At 45.8% G+C, this 18,012-nt stretch overlaps 1 protein-coding gene across 1 annotated transcript in view; it reads right to left on the bottom strand.

Annotated features, from left to right (window-relative positions):
• The window catches only part of MRPS28 (mitochondrial ribosomal protein S28), a 120,167-nt gene that overhangs the window by 73,085 nt on the left and 29,070 nt on the right, over window positions 1–18,012 (bottom strand). The window contains exon 2 of the mRNA XM_040432187.1: window positions 16,551–16,726. Coding sequence (XP_040288121.1) covers window positions 16,551–16,726 — 176 coding nt within the window. The remainder of the gene's footprint in view (window positions 1–16,550; window positions 16,727–18,012) is intronic.

Here is an 18,012-nt window from a genome sequence, read left to right as displayed (position 1 = left end):
TGTACCCCTGAGCATTTTGAGCCAGTGATTCCTGATTTTGTAGGCCAGCCAGGAATCCAGATTTCCACAGTGGGCTTCACTGAATGACTACTTTAGTCTTTTTTTCAGTGACCACTTTGTAAATCTAATAGTACATAACATAGTACATAAGGCCGAAAAAATACATTTGTCCATCCAGTTCGGCCTGTTATCCTGCAAGTTGATCGAGAGGAAGGCAAAAAAAACCTGTGAGGTAGAAGCCAATTTTCCTCACTTTAGGGGAATATAAAATTCCTTCCCGACTCCAATCAGGCAATCAGAATATCTCCCTGGATCAACGACCCCTCTCTAGTAGCTATAGCCTGTAATATTATTACGCTCTAGAAACACATCCAGGCCACATAATGGTGGATCAAACAAACCTGTACGCCCAACAGTTTGTTGCTCAACACCCGGGCTCCTTTTTGGCTAGGCCCGGTGGCTGGACTCCGGTCAGTGCAGTCGAGATGAGGGCATTTTGGGGCCTCGTGCTGCACATGGGCCTAGTCAAGAAACCTAGTGTCAGGCATTACTGGAGTGGGGACGTCCTCTACCAGGCCCCATTTTACAGTGCGGCCATGACACGCTCCCGGTTTGAGGCCATCCGGAAATGCCTGCATTATGCAGATAATGCAGCATGTCCCCCCCAAGGTGATCCTGCCTATGACCGCCTGTACAAAATCAGGCCTGTCATCGATCACTTTGGGGCCAAATTTGTACAGGCCTATGTACCTGGAAGGGAGGTCGCGGTTGACGAGTCTCTCATTGCTTTCAAGGGGAGACTCATTTTCCACCAGTATGTTCCCTCAAAGCGGGCGAGGTATGGTGTGAAGCAGTACAAACTTCGTGAGAGTACCTCAGGGTACACTTACAAGTTTCGTGTGTACGAGGGGCGAGATTCCCGTATTCAACCCCCAGAATGTCCCCCCACTCTGGGTGTTAGCGGGAAACTTGTGTGGGACCTTATGCACCCACTGCTAGATAAGGGTTACCACCTGTACGTGGATAACTTTTATACTAGTATCCCTTTGTTCCAGTCCCTCGCCGCCAGATCCACATCCGCTTGTGGGACCGTGCAGAAAAATCAACACGGCCTCCCTACCCACCCCATCCAGGTACCTATCCCCAGGGGTGAGACCCGTGCCCTTACCAGTGGAAACCTGTTGCTGGTCAGATATAAGGACAAGAGGGATGTCCTTATACTGTCCACAATTCACGGTAACGGCATCACCCCTGTCCCTGTGCGAGGTCCCGAGGCAACGGTCCTCAAGCCCGATTGTATCGTCGACTACAATCGGTATATGGGAGGAGTTGATCTCTCTGATCAAGTCCTCAAGCCATATAACGCCATGCGCAAAACCTGGGCATGGTACAAAAAAGTTGCGGTCTACTTGGTACAGGTTGCCTTGTACAACTCTTTTGTGCTGTCCCGGAGCGCTGGCAGCACAGGGACATTCCTCCAGTTCTATGAGGCAGTCCTTAAGGCCCTGATCTTTTCTGACAGGGGAAGAGCAGGCCGGAGTACCTCGGGAACTGGAGGCGCCCGGATCGTCCCTGACCAACACTTACCAGGTGTGGTCCCCCATACTGGAAAGAAGGGACGGACAGTGCAGTGTGTGTCACAGGAGGGGGATACGGAAGGACACCACTACTCAGTGTGACACGTGCCCCGATCATCCGGGCCTCTGCATTGACGGTGGCTTCAGGGAGTATCACACTTCCATGGAGTAATAAATTTATATCCCAATTTAGCCACTGACAATCGGATAAAAAAAAAAAAAAAACTATGGTTTTCAGACTTGAGACACTAAAACTAAAAAAAATGTCAAAATTATTATTTAGTAAAACTAAAATAAATAAAAAAAAAGTTGACATATTAGGTATCGCCGCGTCCGTAAAAATCTGCTCTATAAAAATACCCCATGACCTAACCCCTCAGATGTACACAGTAAAAAATAAAATAAAAAAAATAATAATTAAAAATGGCAAGCGATCAAAAAGTCATATGCCCCCCAAAATAGTGCCAATAAAACCATCCTCTCATCCTGCAAAAAATGAGCCCCTACCTAAGATAGGGCTCTTTCACACTTGCGTTTTTTTCTTCCGGCATAGAGTTCCGTCGTCGGGGCTCTATGCCGGAAGAATCCTGATCAGTTTTATCCTAATGCATTCTGAATGGAGTGAAATCCGTTCAGGATGCATCAGGATGTCTTCAGTTCCGGACCGGAACGTTTTTTGGCCGGAGAAAATACCGCAGCATGCTGCGCTTTTTCCTCCGGCCAAAAATCCTGAACACTTGCTGCAAGGCCGGATCCGGAATTAATGCCCATTGAAATGTATTATTCCGGATCCGTCCTAACATCTTCAGTTGTTACGACACAACGACAGATCCGGAAGTTGCGCTTGCGCCAAAAAGTAGGAAGGGCTTGGCTGGCGCGAAAACTTCCACTAGACAGCCCGCGCGTGAGAAGACAGGGCGTGAAAGAAGCTCCTGGAGGTGAGTATTGTGTGTTTGTCCCTTGCATATTTTATTAGTTGTAAAAACAAACTAGAAATTTTCGGATAAGTACTGGATCCGCTCATCAGTACACGACGGATCCGCTGTTTTGATGGATCCGTACGACAGATCCATCGAAACAGCACTTGATGTTGGCTTCAGGATTTCCGGATCAGTATCTTACCAAGAAAGCAGTAAAGACGCATCCGGAAAGAAAAAATTATGCGTTCTTACTAGGGGTGCACCGAAATTCCGGCGGCCGAAAATATCGGCCGAAAATGGGCCTAATCCATTTCGGCCGATATTGGTACATATCGGCAGAAAATATGGGGTTTGGGATTTGTGCGGGCGGGCGCCGGGCGGTTTACTTTAAGTCACTGCATCTTTATTTTACCTTACAATCGTGACGCTCCAGTAACAACTCTGCAGGCAGAGCGGAGGGCGGCGTAACGTCACTTACTCACGTGACGCGCCTGCTCCGCCTCCTTCATTCATAAAGTGGGCGGAGCAGGTGCGTCACGTGAGTAAGTGACGTTACGCCGCCCTCCGCTCTGCCTGCAGAGTTGTTACTGGAGCGTCACGATTGTAAGGTAAAATAAAGATGCAGTGAGTGATTAGTCTGCTGTGAGCAGCAGGGCCGGGGCTGTTATGGGTAGGGGGATCGGTCTATGGCACTGCTATGGGGAGGGGGGATCTGTGCACTGTTATGGGGAAAGGGATCTGTGCACTGTTATGCCCATAACAGTGCACATATCCCCCCCTCCATAACAGCGCCACCCACAGATCCCCCCCTCCATAACAGCGCCACCCACAGATCCCCCTCTTCATAACAGCGCCACCCACAGATCCCCCTCTCCATAACAGAGCCACCCACAGATCCCCCTCTCCATAACAGAGCCACCCACAGATCCCCCTCTCCATAACAGCGCCACCCACAGATCCCCCTCTCCATAACAGCGCCACCCACAGATCCCCCTCTCCATAACAGAGCAAGCCACAGATCCCCCTCTCCATACAGATCCCCCTCTCCCAGCAAAAATTTGTTCTTGACCTGAGGCTACGTCTGTTTACAGTTTGAGGTTGGTTTTACAACTGTTTCTTGCACTGTTGTTTTGTACAATCACTTGTGTATGAGGAAGCACCATGTTATATAATATGATTTATTAAATTCATGAAAAAGAATTAATAAAATCATTTAAAAAAAAGTATTTTAAAAGTATTTGGGCAAAAAGGCAGTTTCGGTTTTCGGTCAAGGGCATCCTGAATTTTCGGTTTCGGACCAGAATTTTCATTTTGGTGCACCCCTAGTTCTTACGCGTTTTTCCGGATCCGGCGTGTAATTCCGGCAAATGGAGTACACAACGGATCCGGACAACGCAAGTGTGAAAGAGCCCTAAGGCAAGTAAATCCCACGATCCCCTGAAATCCAAGACCCCAGCTCAGCGAGATCATGGGAGGCTGAAGATCTCCTTACAACATTTTTGGCTACAGACCAACATAAATGGAGTTTTTAACATGTGACTCAAGCGGATGACCATGGCGCTTAACGTGAGTCACTGTTTCAGTAACCTGCCCTGGACAAGGAAATCAGAGTCTATAATAAACACGGGCCGTGCACTGCCAAGAAGGAAGAACAAACACGTACAGAAGTAATTCATAGTCATAGTATCGTCAAATCCCTTCTACTCAACACCCACAGGACCCAACCAACGCTGGATTATCGCAATGACAGATGCCTGCGTGTAAGGGACTCCCAAATGACCGGGATGTACTACAGCATATGGCAGGGAGGGAAACCATCGAAAGCACGCGTATAAATAGTAGTGTCTGTAACCACAGCAATGCCTCCGGGCTTTTTTACTTTTCATTTTTAGAAGATTGGGGGCACTTCTGCGTATTCCCACCGCTCGTGTTAGAGTGGCACTGTTATTGGCATTATGTTACAGTAGGGAAACTATCATTGATGCTGTGTCTGGTGCTATACTAAATATTTTGGGTTGTGTGGACAATACAAGGCATGCAAAGGACTTCAAAAGCACTACCTTAAAGGGGTTGTCACAAAGCACATTCTACATTTTTCAAACCACCACCTAGATCTGAATACTTTTGTAATTGGATGTAATTGGAAATTTAGTGTAGCTGGTGAACTATTTGTACAGGTCAAACGTGCTGATTTTAAGGCTACATTCACACGACCGCCATGTTTTGCGGTCCATACATGGCCGGCACTATGATAGAAATGCCTATTCTTTTCCGCAATTGTAGACAAGAATAGGACATGTACAAAGAAAAAGACACAAATGCAATGGCACTCTGCAACCAGCATTCTGCCCTGCCTCTATGCTGGATGAGGAATTGGTGTACATTTTGGCCAAAGCGTAATAAGCCACTCACCACGTCAAGATCGCCTCTATGGAGTGGTCCCTAACACTAGTTCCTACCTGTTTGTGGGCCATGACAGCCACACAAAGTCCAGGGAATGCAGGTGCATCCCTGGATCCGATGAAAGCTGTAATGGCACCGGACGGGGTTAAAAGCAGAGTGTGCTGGGCGTGCATGCTGCACCTGCATTCCCTGGACTTTGTGTGGCTGTCATGGCCCACAAACAGGTAGGAACTAGTGTTAGGGACCACTCCATAGAGGCGACCTTGACGTGGTCAGTGGCTTATTACGCTTTGGCCAAAATGTACACCAATGCCTCATCCAGCATAGAGGCAGAGCAGAATGCTGGTTGCAGAGTGCCATTGCATTTGTGTCTTTTTCTTTGTATATGTATTTCGCCATAGCAATGTGCACCTACATATAGGGTTGTGCTGATTGAATCCTCCACAAGAATAGGACATGCTCTATCTTTTTTGCGGGGTCACGGAACAGAACAATGGATGTGGACAGTACATGGTGTGCTGTCTGCATCTTTTGCAGCCCTATTAAAATGAATGGGTCTGCACCCGTTCTGCAAAATTGTGGAACGGATGCAGCCCCATTCATACGGTCGTGTGAATGAGCCCTAAACCTACAACAGCCACTAGCCATATGTTCTGTTAGGGTACTTTCACACTTGCGGCAGAGGATTCCGGCAGGCAGTTCCGTCGCCGGAACTGCCTGCTGGATCTGGCAATCCGGACGCAAACTGATGGCATTTGTGCAATACCGGGTCCGTCTCTCCGGTGTCACCTGGAAAAACTGATCCGGTATTATAATTTTGGGCATTTTTAAAGGTCTGCGCATGCCGTATCCGTTTTGCCGGAACACTGAATGCCGGCACTAATACACTTCAATGTAAATTAATGCTGGATCCGGCATTCTGGCAAGTGTTCAGTATTTTTGGCCGGAGATAAAACTGCAGCATGCTGTGGTATTTTCTCTGTCCAAAAAACTTAAAAAAGAGACTGAACTGATGCCTCCTGAATGGAACGCTCTCCATTCAGAATGCATTAGAATAAAACAGATCCGTTTTTTTCCCCCGGTATTGAGCTCCTGTGACGGAACTCAATACCGGAAAACAAAACCACTAGTGTGAAAGCACCCTTAGAAGTTGCGGCAGTTACAGGGAGAGAGCAGCAGCAGAAAGGACACACTCCTGAGCTGTGAGGCTGAAGATAATCTAGCAGAGTAAATGGAGCAGTGAATGGGGAGATCTCTGGATCCATGTGAGGTACAGGGCTGGTTCTAGCTTTGTTAGAAAGGTGTTGCCATGTCCTATATGATGTCTGATTTGCCTTTTTTTTTAACTCTTATTAACATGAGAGATAACATCAACATCATACAGTTCTGTTACATGTCAGAATACAGAGAGAAAAATTCCTTACTATCAATTTCTTCAGTCACCCACCAAGTTAGAATTTGCATCGTACGATACATTCAGGTGACCCCCTTAAGCCGACTGAGCCATGGATCCTCGAGCTGCTGACAGAGCTGGTCTCAGTCTCCAGGTTGAGTATACAGTTTGGGGTGATTCGCCCCACCGTCCCCAGACCTTGTCAAATTTTTTAGGTTTATTTTGACGTTTCAATACTAGCACTATGAATGGTAGGATCTGATTTATCTGTAATTTCCACATGGTGAAATTCGGCGTATTGGGGTCGGACCATCTCAGAGCAATACATTAAAGGGCCATGAAAAGTGATTCCCTCAGAAATATTGTTGTGTAGAGATCCCACCTATCCTCATTCATTATTCCCAGCAGGCAAACCTCAGGGGTACATTCTATCCGCAACCGGGCTGCACATCCACATCTTGCGCCAGAAGTCCGCCTCCAGTTCTCCACACCGTGGACAACGCTCTGCGCATTCTATGTAATCTAGTTGGTGTGAGATAGGTTTGGTGAAAGATGTAAAGTTGAATTATTTTGTTATTGACTGCCGGTGATACTTGTGAATGAGATTCTAATAAATCTAAGTGTGGGAATCAGTCTTCTCCATTTGTCTATTGCCGTCAGGAGGTTGGTACTGACCTTCGCTTGTACTGAATGGGAATAGATGACTGATACTAATCTTCTGGGACCCTGGGTTTTGACAATCCCTATGAGTGGGTACTTAGAGACTGTGGTGTTGGTGTTCGGGAATGTATTCTGTATAGCAGATCTAAGTTGTAAATAGGAGGAGAATTGGGTACAGGGGATATTGTATTTCTGCGAGAGCCTCAAACGTCATCAACACTCCCCGATCATAGATGTCTCCAAGGGTTGTAACTCCCGCCAACTGCCATCTATCCGCTCCCATAACCACCTGCATATGCGGTATTCATTGACTGCCCCACAGAGGAACGTCAGAGACGACCTCCGTAAATTGAGACAGTGATTTTGCCTCTTTCCAGACCGTTTGAGCCAGTCTGTGCAGCGGCAGCAGTGATTATTGGAGTTTAAGAGGCATTTCCAAAACTGATCATAATGTGTAACAGTTTAAGTACTGTTTTAAAAAGTACTCTGGTGTGGTTAGGTCATCAGTTGTATACCAAGTATTGATAAGTCGCAGCTGACCTGCTAGGTAATAGATACAATAGTCTGGTGATGCCATACCTCCCTCCGTTTTGGGGCGTTTTAGGGTGTCCAAGCTAAGTTTGGCTCTGGATCTGCCCCAAATTAAAGTTCTGTTTAGGGAATCGATTTCTTTAACACCGATTTAGGTATTGACACCTCCGAGTGTTGGAGAGCATAAAGAGCCTTGGGGAGTATGATCATTTTAATTAGGTCGACTCGTCCTGCCACTGAAATAGGCAGTGTGTTCCAGTTTTGGAGTTTGTTCCGTATGTGTTCAACCAAAGGGTAGATGTGAAGTGACAGAGCCTGGGAATATCCTTTAGTAATGTGTACTCCCAAACACTTGAATGTGTTTACCACCTTTAGTTGTTCTACATGGGAGGGACCGGTCCAGTCTGCCCTACCCAAAGGCATATAGACCGATTTCTCCCAGTTAATTCTTAAGGATACTTTCACACTAGCGTTTTTCTTTACCGGCATGGAGTTCCGTCCTAGGGGCTCAATACCGGAAAAGAACTGATCAGGTATATCCCCATGTATTCTGAATGGAGAGAAATCAGGATGCATCAGGATGTCTTCAGTTCAGTCACTGGTGTTTTGGACGGAAGAAATACCGCGGCATGCTGCTCCGTCTAATATTCCAGATCGGTTGCCGGAATTGAAATGTATTAGTGCCGGATCCGGCATTAAAAATACTGCAATGCCGGATCCATCCTTCCGGTCTGCGCATGCGCAGAACGGTAAAGATGTGAAAAATATATATAACGGATCCGTTTCTCCAGATAACATCCGGAGAGACAGATTTTTTGAAATGCACAGGGACAGACCCACTGCATTTCCTGGATGAGTTCTGCAACAACATCCATACCATGGAATATCCACAGCATACCCACGTGTGGCTGTACCCTCCTGACCTTAGCCTTATCGTTGCTCTGTGCACTGACGGCTTTTGAAGCCCCATTAAAGGAATCCTACAGCACAGGCTGGCAGACTAAGGGCTCATGCACACAGCCGCTGGTTGGCCGTTCCGTGCATGGAGGACCGCAATTTGCGGTCCCCAATGCATAGTCAACATCCGTGTGGATTCTGCAGACGGATCCAGACCCTTTCAATTTGAATGGGTCCGCGATCCGTCCACACCACAAAAAATATATATTACATGTTCTATTATTTTTGCTGTGCGGAGGCATGGAGAGAAACCTACAGAGTGCTTCCATGGGGTTCCGTGCCTCCGTTCTGCTCTGCATTTTCTGGATTGCAGACCCATTCAATTAAATGGGTCCGCATCCGTGATGGGGGGTGCATACAGCCGGTGCCCGCATATTAAGGACCCACTGTTTGTGGGCCGCAATATGGGCACGCTAGGCAACAGCTGTGTGCATGATCCCTAAAAGGTGCCCATTCGCCTTAGACACCTGTCAGCCGTCAGCTATTCCTCCCTACACATATGCACTCCCAGCTCAGCCGAGTACATGTGTTCCCAATAGAGACAGAGGAATAAACCACTGCCAAAACATGACATCTGCCATCTGTCCGGCTCAGATCAGTTGGTTTGGTCACCTATACCGCACCCCTGTTCGTCCTGACTTTCAAACTTTCCCACACAATTTGCACAGAATAGTGGCATGCAGCATCACAATGTATTATAGAGGTTATACAGTGCCATCATGAGGGGGCTCCGAGTGCCTAAATGTCTGTGCGCTGTCGTATAGGATCCATGCACAGTGCAGATCTTGGAAGAAAATCTGATATATTCTGGCAACAAACAGTCAGCAACATGACTACCTTCCACCAAGTTTCGTCCTCTGCTATATAATTACACTAGAGCAAAACGGGGAAATAACTTTAAAGGGGTCCTGCCAAACTGTCCACTTTAGTATACAATTTATTACAGTATTAGGGCTCATTCAGACGGCCGTATGCTGTCCGCAAAAATACTGAATGCTATCCGTTTTTTTGCGGATCCGCAAAAAAACGGATCTGCAAAAAAACGGATAGCATTCAGTATTTTTGCGGACCCATAGACTTCAGTGGGGCCATGTCCTGATTTTCACGGACAAGTATAGGACATGTTTCATTTTTTTTGCGGATCCGCAAAAAAACGGATAGCATTCAGTATTTTTGCGGACAGCATACGGCCGTCTGAATGAGCCCTTACTGTCCACTTTAGTATACAATTTATTACAGTATTACTGTCCACTTTAGTATACAATTTAAATGAACAATTCAGTCAGAAATGGTTATTTTTTCAATTCAAAATTCATAGAAAATTTTTTTTTTACATTTTTTGCCTGTTTCTCCATTTCATTTCAGCAGTACTATACCGTTGAAAATGAAATACAAAATACTGTCCCTTTGTAGCAGTCAGCAAGGAGAGATTAAACTCCTATACAGGCTGTTAATAAGTGATAACATTTTTGATGGTAGTGTCTCTATAAATTTCTTTCACCCACAAAGCCCTCCACAGTGCTGCATGCCCCTATATCTCGGCCCTCATATCTGTGTTCCGCCCAAATTGTGTACACTGCTCTACCAACGTTCTAAGACTAAATCTGGCCATACACATTACACATTAGATGTCTGTCAGATGATCCCACCAAATTCAGCAGGATCCACCGACCGACCATCTAATGTGTATGGGGGGACCTCCGGATCTCCCCCGACAGTAGATGTCAGGGAAAAAGGTGTTTAACATGCCTCTTTTGTCCTCTGTAGAAGAGCTGCCATCATCAAGTGTCTGGTAGCCGAGCATGCATGTGTATGGGGCAGTCCAGAGAGTGAGCTGTCTGCCGACAGCTGTCTAAGATGTATGGCCAGCTGAGTGTTCTCCATAAGTCGCACCTCCCACTCCCATCCCAAAAACTTCAAATGCTGCACTAGGTCTCTGGAATGCAATACCCGGACATAAAGATCAATTCCCAAAGTCCACAATTTCAAGCAAACCTTAAATACACTTCTTTTTAAGCACATTCCCTAATCTGACTCCTCAGAACCGGACGTCTTCATTTATCAGTGCCCCAAACCATTCCTTGCACACGTTATAGCTGTACATATACAGACAAGCTCATGCATCCTCTGGATAGGCTACTAGTATCTGATCGGTGGGGGTCCGACACACGGGATCCCCGCCAATCAGCTGTGAGCGCCGCCGCCTTCTCTCAGCTCACCAAGCACAGCGCCGTACATTGTATAGTGACCGTGCTGGGTATCGAGCTCAGCTCCATTCACTTCTATGGAGCGGAGCTGCATCTAGGCCATGTGACCGATGAACGTGTTGACATTGGCCTCGACTTAGCTGGTCACGGAGCTACTGCAAGCGCCGCTGCCTTCTCGAACAGCTAATTGGTCGGACCGCCACCGATCAGATACTGATGACCTATCCTCAGGTCATTAGTATAAAAATCTCGGAAAACCCCTTTAATCTGCCCTCCCCTATCCATATAAAAGATGGTTGCATTATTGTACAACACAAGCATTTTTACCTTGTGCCAACCCTATTTCCTCATAGATTGTAAGCTCTTGCAAAAATAGGCCCTCACTTTTAGGGCTCAAGCACACGAACGTTTTTTGCGTATAGTATACTGGCTGTTTTTTTTGTTCAGTATGCGTTACTTATACTTAACCATTCATTTCAATGAGTCAGCAAAAAAAAAAAACCAAAAAAAAAACTGAAGTGTCTCCATGTGCACTCCGTTTCCGTATTTCCATTCAATGATAGAACATGTCCTTTTATTGCCCGCAAATCATGTTCCGTGGCTCCATTCAAGTCAATGGGTACGCAAAAAAAAAAAAAAAAAAGGAACACATACGGAATGTACTCCGTATGTCTTCCGTATCCGTTCCGTTTTTGCGGAACCATCTATTAGAAAAAATTTGGGCTGGGCATAAAATTTCCATGTAATTACTGTATACTGTATATGCCTTACGGAAAAATGGAACAAGAAACACTACTGAAACAAAAAACAGAAAAACGGATCAGTTAAAAACGGCCCGCAAAACACTGAAAAGGCCATACAGTCGTGTGCATGAGCCCTTAGTGTTGATTAGTTAGCTCCTCATTTTGCCCGTCCATGCAGTCATCTTTCTATATCTTCTGATGGAGGCACGTCTAGCATTTGCTGATCAGAGGGTCAAGTCCTTCTAGACGTGAGCAGAGGTGGTGAGCGCTGCTCGGCAGGAGGTAATTCACACAGCATCTTCTTGCCAGGAAACCCTCGAGAGCATCGTGCAGTAATTCCACTGTCAACATGCCGTACATGCCTGGAATATATTCACCCCCATAAGCCACACACAGGTGTGCTCAGCCGGTATGTATTAAAACATTTTCACGTATCGAGAATGGAATCGCAGGTGCCTGTACGTACCTCGAGTGACCCCATCAGCAGCTCCCCATGACACCCACACAAAGCAATTAATCCCAGCAAAACAATCATCGGGAGTTCAGGACAAGTAACACCCTTTAAGTAGTGACTGACACCCTCTTTTCAAGCCAATGTAGGTTACTGAATAGAAGGTCTCCTGTGTTCATAAATTAAAAGGGACACGACTATCAAAACCTTTTTATTGCATATAGCAGCCTACGTAAATAAAATAAAAAAAATAAAAAATTGGGCCCCGTCCAGTGCACCACCCCATAAAATGGACAAGAAAAGTCCTGGCTGGTCAGAAAAAAGAAGCTTCCGCTCCATTTAATTATTTGGGAGCGCCAGAGACAGCCCTTTAATCTATGAGGGTAGGTTTACACCTTTGTTAAAACGGATTTGGCAGGTTGCACCGAAGTTCACTGGACCTGGCCGTTTACCGCCAAACCCCATCGACTATAATGGGATCGGGCTGCTTTCCGGTGAAACGTTGGCTTTCAGCTGGACAAAAACCGTTGCAGAGTTGTGTTCCATTCTGTTGCCATCAAACCAATTTGGGACAAAAACCAGTGAAGACTCAGCCCCTGGTCTGCAGCGTCTGAACTAAAACCGGTGTAAAAAGACTCCCAGCAAGCAGGTCTCCTGGGGATTACAGCGCTGCCTGATGCTGGGCGAACGCTTCTTTACTTTGGGTTTACTCTGGCAGTCCACACAATGGGCGAGATGACAAAGTGTCACCAGACTTGTTGGGAAGGTGCAGCAGCTGCAGGGTACGCTCGCTCACACAGGTAGCGATGATGGCGGAGCTTCTGATGCCAGGCTCTACTTATCTGCTGTCAATATCTCTTCTGTTCTGCGCTGCGCTGACCCGGCCAGTGCTGACAGATCTTGTGCACAGCTCATTCACTGAGTAAAGAGGAACGCTGCTCAGTGTGAAAGACTCCGACACCAACCTTAGCCAGGGTGTTGTTGGCAACAGATGTTGGCCTGAGAACATGTTTGTGCTCCCTTCATGACCTTCTGAAATATAGGAAGAGCCGGGAAATTAAAATCTGAGAACAGCGTGCAATCTGTGGACCCACGACGCCATATCTCTACGTGGGAAATAGAGCGCTGATTATTCTAACTGAGCGCATAAGGTACCAAGCTATGACCATGGGATGGCACAGGCGCAGAACCCACAGCGGGTGCCGGCAGTAACATGCACCCGCAATAGGGACCTCTGCATCTAAATGGTTTGACAGGGTCAAACGGGTCCTCCCTCTATCCCAATCACCCCCACAAATGCAATTACAAGGTACTGATGATTACCAAGGCAGCCAGTGGGCCTAAAAAAGGCCCATAGACCTGCCAAGACCGTATGCCCGATAGGCTGTGCCGTGAAGCTGGAAACGAACATGCTGTTTTTGAGGCAATTTTCTAAGCCAAAGCAAGAAGTGGAATAAATTTGTCTTTAAAGAGGAGCTCTAACCTCTCCTGAAATGTCAGTTTTACTAACTATTTGCATTCCCCATGTAATACCAATTCTGGAGAATCTATTGTTCTGACCCAATTTTGTGCCATTCCTGTATTAATCCTGCTAGGTGCCTACAAATAAACTGCCAGCAGTCTGCGGTAAGGCTGGTTTCACGCTCCGGGCTCGCAGCATGACTATGTGGCAGCTCCCGTCCTGACCTCCCAGCACTGACAGGGTCACATAGCATTATATTGATTTATGATGCTATGTAACCGTTACAGTTCTGGAATGTATTGGATAACACTGACAGCATTATGTCAGTCTTATACAAAACACTCCAGAACTGTAAGGGTAACACAGCATCATAAATCAATATAATGCTATGTGACCCGGTCAGTGCTGGGAGGTCAGGACAGGAGCGGTCTGATACTCACGCTGTGAGTCTGGAGCATGACACTCGCTTGTGTGAAACCAGCCTAAAAGGTACTGCTGGGTATTAACAGTGGTGGGTGTGTCTGACAATCAGCGCTGCTGGTTTTAGACTGTGCAGGGACACACCCCCAACTGGTAACAACCATCTGTACCTTTACTGCTAGCAAGTCATTCATAAACGTCTAGTAGAAATAATAAAGGAATGGCACAACATACAGACATAAGAATAGATGCTCTAGAAATGTTATTACATGAGGAATGCAAGTAGTTACTAGGACAGACATGTCAGGAGAGGGGACAAGTCCTCTTTAATATTTCCCCTTTTTTCAATTCCAATTTGGCATGGACACAGAAAAACTGCCTAAAAACAGTCACACAAACTGCATGTGTATAGAATATTATGTATTAGACTAGTAGACACTCCTTTTAAAGTTACACCCTCTGCTACTGCAATCCAAAGCAACCTAAATCAGGCACCACACGGTTCACCACCATGGCACGTTACTGCTGAAAGCTGCAACCTCTTGGTGCATCTTCCCATTCATGCATGCTCCGAATCTGCACTTACACCAAAGAATCCCTGGTGCTTTACATTAAAGGGAGTTTGCCGATTTACCCCCTTCTCGGTATTTGACATACATGTACATCATAATAATGGAAGGAGTGTAAACCCCTGACCCAGCTCCATAAAGCTGATCTTGGCTAATTACCACTGAGATGCTGCCATCAATAGCGACTGCGGCATTTAAACCATTAGAGTGTTGGGGTCACATGATTGTCCCGTCAATCTCATAACCATCAGGTACAGAGCTGTTGTCGTGGAATCAATTGCGAGGGGCCGAGCAGTTGTTATGGCAGTCGGAGGACTACTGAAGGCCACCTCGCCTGCCATCTTAGTACTCCTTTTACAGAAGTATTGCAGTGTAATGTGCAAGCATTGCCGTTGAGGATGTTCACAAGAAGAGATGTCTACGCCGGGCACTCATCGTTCTTAGGGACTTCACTCATCCTGCCAATAAACTTTCAGCTCCTTCCCTCTAGAAGGCGCTACAGGACCCTTCAGAATAAAACCAGCAGGTTTAAGAACAGCTTCTTTCCCACAGCTGTCACCCTACTGAACTCAGCCCCCCGCTGAACCTTTCCATCCACACTCATTTAACCCTCTACACCACTCCTCCCCTCCATCCCTCCCTATGACCATGACTGTCATTCATTCTTTCTCAATATTCACATTGGTTACTGCTATAGTTTGGGAGACTGTCATAGCATAAGTCTTTGTTATATATGTATACATTAGCACATCTGCATATATGTATACATCAGTGCATCTGTATATTTGTCCATAGTACATCTGTATATTTACTCTCTGTATAGCAATATAAACACCTGTATACGTAACTTATTTGGACATAATCTGTACATAACTATTCCTACCTTCTACATTAATTTGCGATTAAATGCAAACTATTTTGTTACTCTGTATTTATACATGTGTAATGACAAAGTTGAATCAAATCAAACTCAAATCAATCAAGCAATCACAGGTTCAAGTTAAAAAACGTACAATTATTAATATAATACTACATTGATAAGGTTTTAAAAGGGTTGACCAGCCTTGGAGCCGACAACCCCTGAGGTTCTTACCTGTGGCCCTTAACGTAACAAGCCCCACTCACCTGTCCATGGTCCCGCTGCTGCACTGTCACTGGCCAATTCTGGTTGCCTCAGGACCAGGAAGCAAATTGGTCCAGTTATCGCTGCAGCCAATCACAGGACCAAGTCGCTTTCTGGTCCGGCGGGAATGGAGCAGCGGCAGGACCACATACAGGTGAGTGAGGTTTTTTATGTTAGGAGACACAGGTTAGGACCCCAGGGGTCATCAGCTACAAGGCCAGACAACCATTTTAACTTCAATGAGTGTTTATAAGCTCTCAGGAATATAGAGTTAAGAGTCACAGATCCGCTGGACAGGGCATAACTAACTAATCGGAACTGCTAGGACCCCAGCCAATGCCAGCAATCGGAAACCCAGGGTAGTAATTCTCTAACCAGTGGACAGGGGGTAACTTAAAGTTACTGGAAAACCCCCTTTAGAGTAACAAAGGATGCGATTGTATCACCTTGTGTATGTACTTCCAGCATAATAACAGGAACCATGGAGACATGAAAGACAAATAGCAGTGTCTCAGATTGCACGGCTGGCTGACTGTCTCCGTCAAGCACTTGACAGGTCTAATCCTTTGGCACTATGTGCACTGCTATGTGCACTGCTCAGGGTTCACTAGGTAGAGGTCTCTCTCAACACCAGGATGACGCCCTGGTGGATTAAATGACCGCCTGTGTGTACGTGGTTCCCGTAACAAAGTCAGGTGCTGGTAACAAATGTGGCACCCTGAGGATCTCGCATCCAGAATAACTCCAGCTTCCCATTATACATGGCCAAGAGATCGGAGCTTGTAAATACTGAAGACCTAGTCACTGAAGGTCTATCCTGATCAATATTACATTTTCAGATAACCCATTTAAAATACAGACTTTGCTGCAGCCCTGACTCCTTTCATACATCATGGTGAACGAGACATGATTTAACCCTCTTGGCAGATCCTCCTGATAGCTGCTGCCATGGTGCGTTTTTGGAGTCTTCATATACTCACCCTAAAGGAAGGAGGGGGCACCCTGTCTGAAGAGGCTGTTCTTTCACCCAACATATAATAAAAATGCATGGTCAACTGTACTTAAGATGAGAAATGAATGGATCACCTCACTGCTATGCCAAGAAAAAAAATTCATCCTTAGAAAAGTACTTACTCTCCATCTTGCTCAGGTCTTGGGCAAACACAGTGGAATTTGCCCCCAAAATCAATGTACAGGTCATTGTCCACAACTTGGAGGATTGTTCCTGCGACCACCTTATCCTTGGCAGGTCCCAGCTGAGTAAGAGGGGAATGTCGGAGTAAACTGGCAAAGCTTTCCCCTTCTCCTGCCTGGAAAGAAATGCAGTAATGTATAATGAGCAAAATGATAGCCAGCAATGTAAAGTTCTGTGAAAAGAAGCAGAAGCATTATCACATGGAGATTAAAGGGGTTGTCCCACAAAAAATATTCTACATTTTTCAAACCAGCACCTGGATCTGAATACTATTGTAAATGCAGGCTATTAAAAATGTATTATAGCTACTAAGTTATTCAATTAAATCTACCTGTATAGCACCACCTGCTGTTTGCTCTTTTTCTAATTTCTCTGTCCTGCTCACTGAGATGGCCGCACATGCTCAGCTCCATCCTTCAACTGCCATCAGCTGCAGCAGACAGGACAAACCCTCTGAGAAACGAGGCACGGCCCCTAAGCTGCCAGCTTGAAATACAGGGCGAGTCAAAAGTCGGAAGAAACCCTTTTATTTCAGAAACTAAAGGGAAAATGAAATATCTCAATAATCCAGCAAGTAATGGGACCTATCTTTTAGGCTATGTCCAGAGCATGGACGCCTTACTGGATTAAGGGCAAATTTTTCCAATAGCATCAAAATGGCCAGAATTTTCTCAGAAATCGATTGCCACAATCAGATTTGCAATATCTCTTGTGGTTCAAAAGTTATCAACACTGAACAAGTCAAATAGCTGTCCATCACAGGGAATGTTCTCGGTTGTTGCTGTTGCAACTTTCTGGTTGATGACTTTTGAACCACAAGAGATATTGCAAATCTGATTGTGGCAATCGATTTCTGAGAAAATTCTGGCCATTTTGATGCTACATTACCTTCCCATAGGAAAAATTTGCCTCTGATCCAATATGGTGGCTTTCAAGATGGCTGCCATGTCTGGATATAGCCTAAAAGATAGGCCCCCTCACCCACTACTTGCTGGTGTATTCAGATATTAAATTTTCCCTTTCATTTCTAAAATAAAAGGGTGTCCTGGGACTTTTGGCTCACCCTGTAAATCTAGCAGAGCAATTGAGGTAGTAAATGGTGAGATCTCTGGATCCATGTGCAGTACTGTGCTGGTTCTTTGTTAGAAAGAGGTGGTCATGCACTAGATCTTGTAGGATTTTTATTTTTTACAATAACCATGGAATCCTTTAAGGGTACGTCCGCACACAAATCGCAGCAGAAAATCTGCAACTCTTCACAGGAACAGCAGAGCGGATTAAATTTTAAGGAATCTCATCCATGCATAGTGAAAAAATAATCCACAGTGCAAGTGTGACCTGAGGTGTGGAATTTTGATGCAGATTTCCATTGCAGGCTTCACCCTTTGCAATACACAGGGT

The sequence above is a fragment of the Bufo bufo genome, chromosome 5 (assembly GCF_905171765.1).
Source record: "Bufo bufo chromosome 5, aBufBuf1.1, whole genome shotgun sequence".
Taxonomy (NCBI): Eukaryota; Metazoa; Chordata; class Amphibia; order Anura; family Bufonidae; genus Bufo; species Bufo bufo.
Note: the sequence above shows the minus strand (reverse complement) of the source record. Positions and strands in the feature narration are given on the sequence as shown.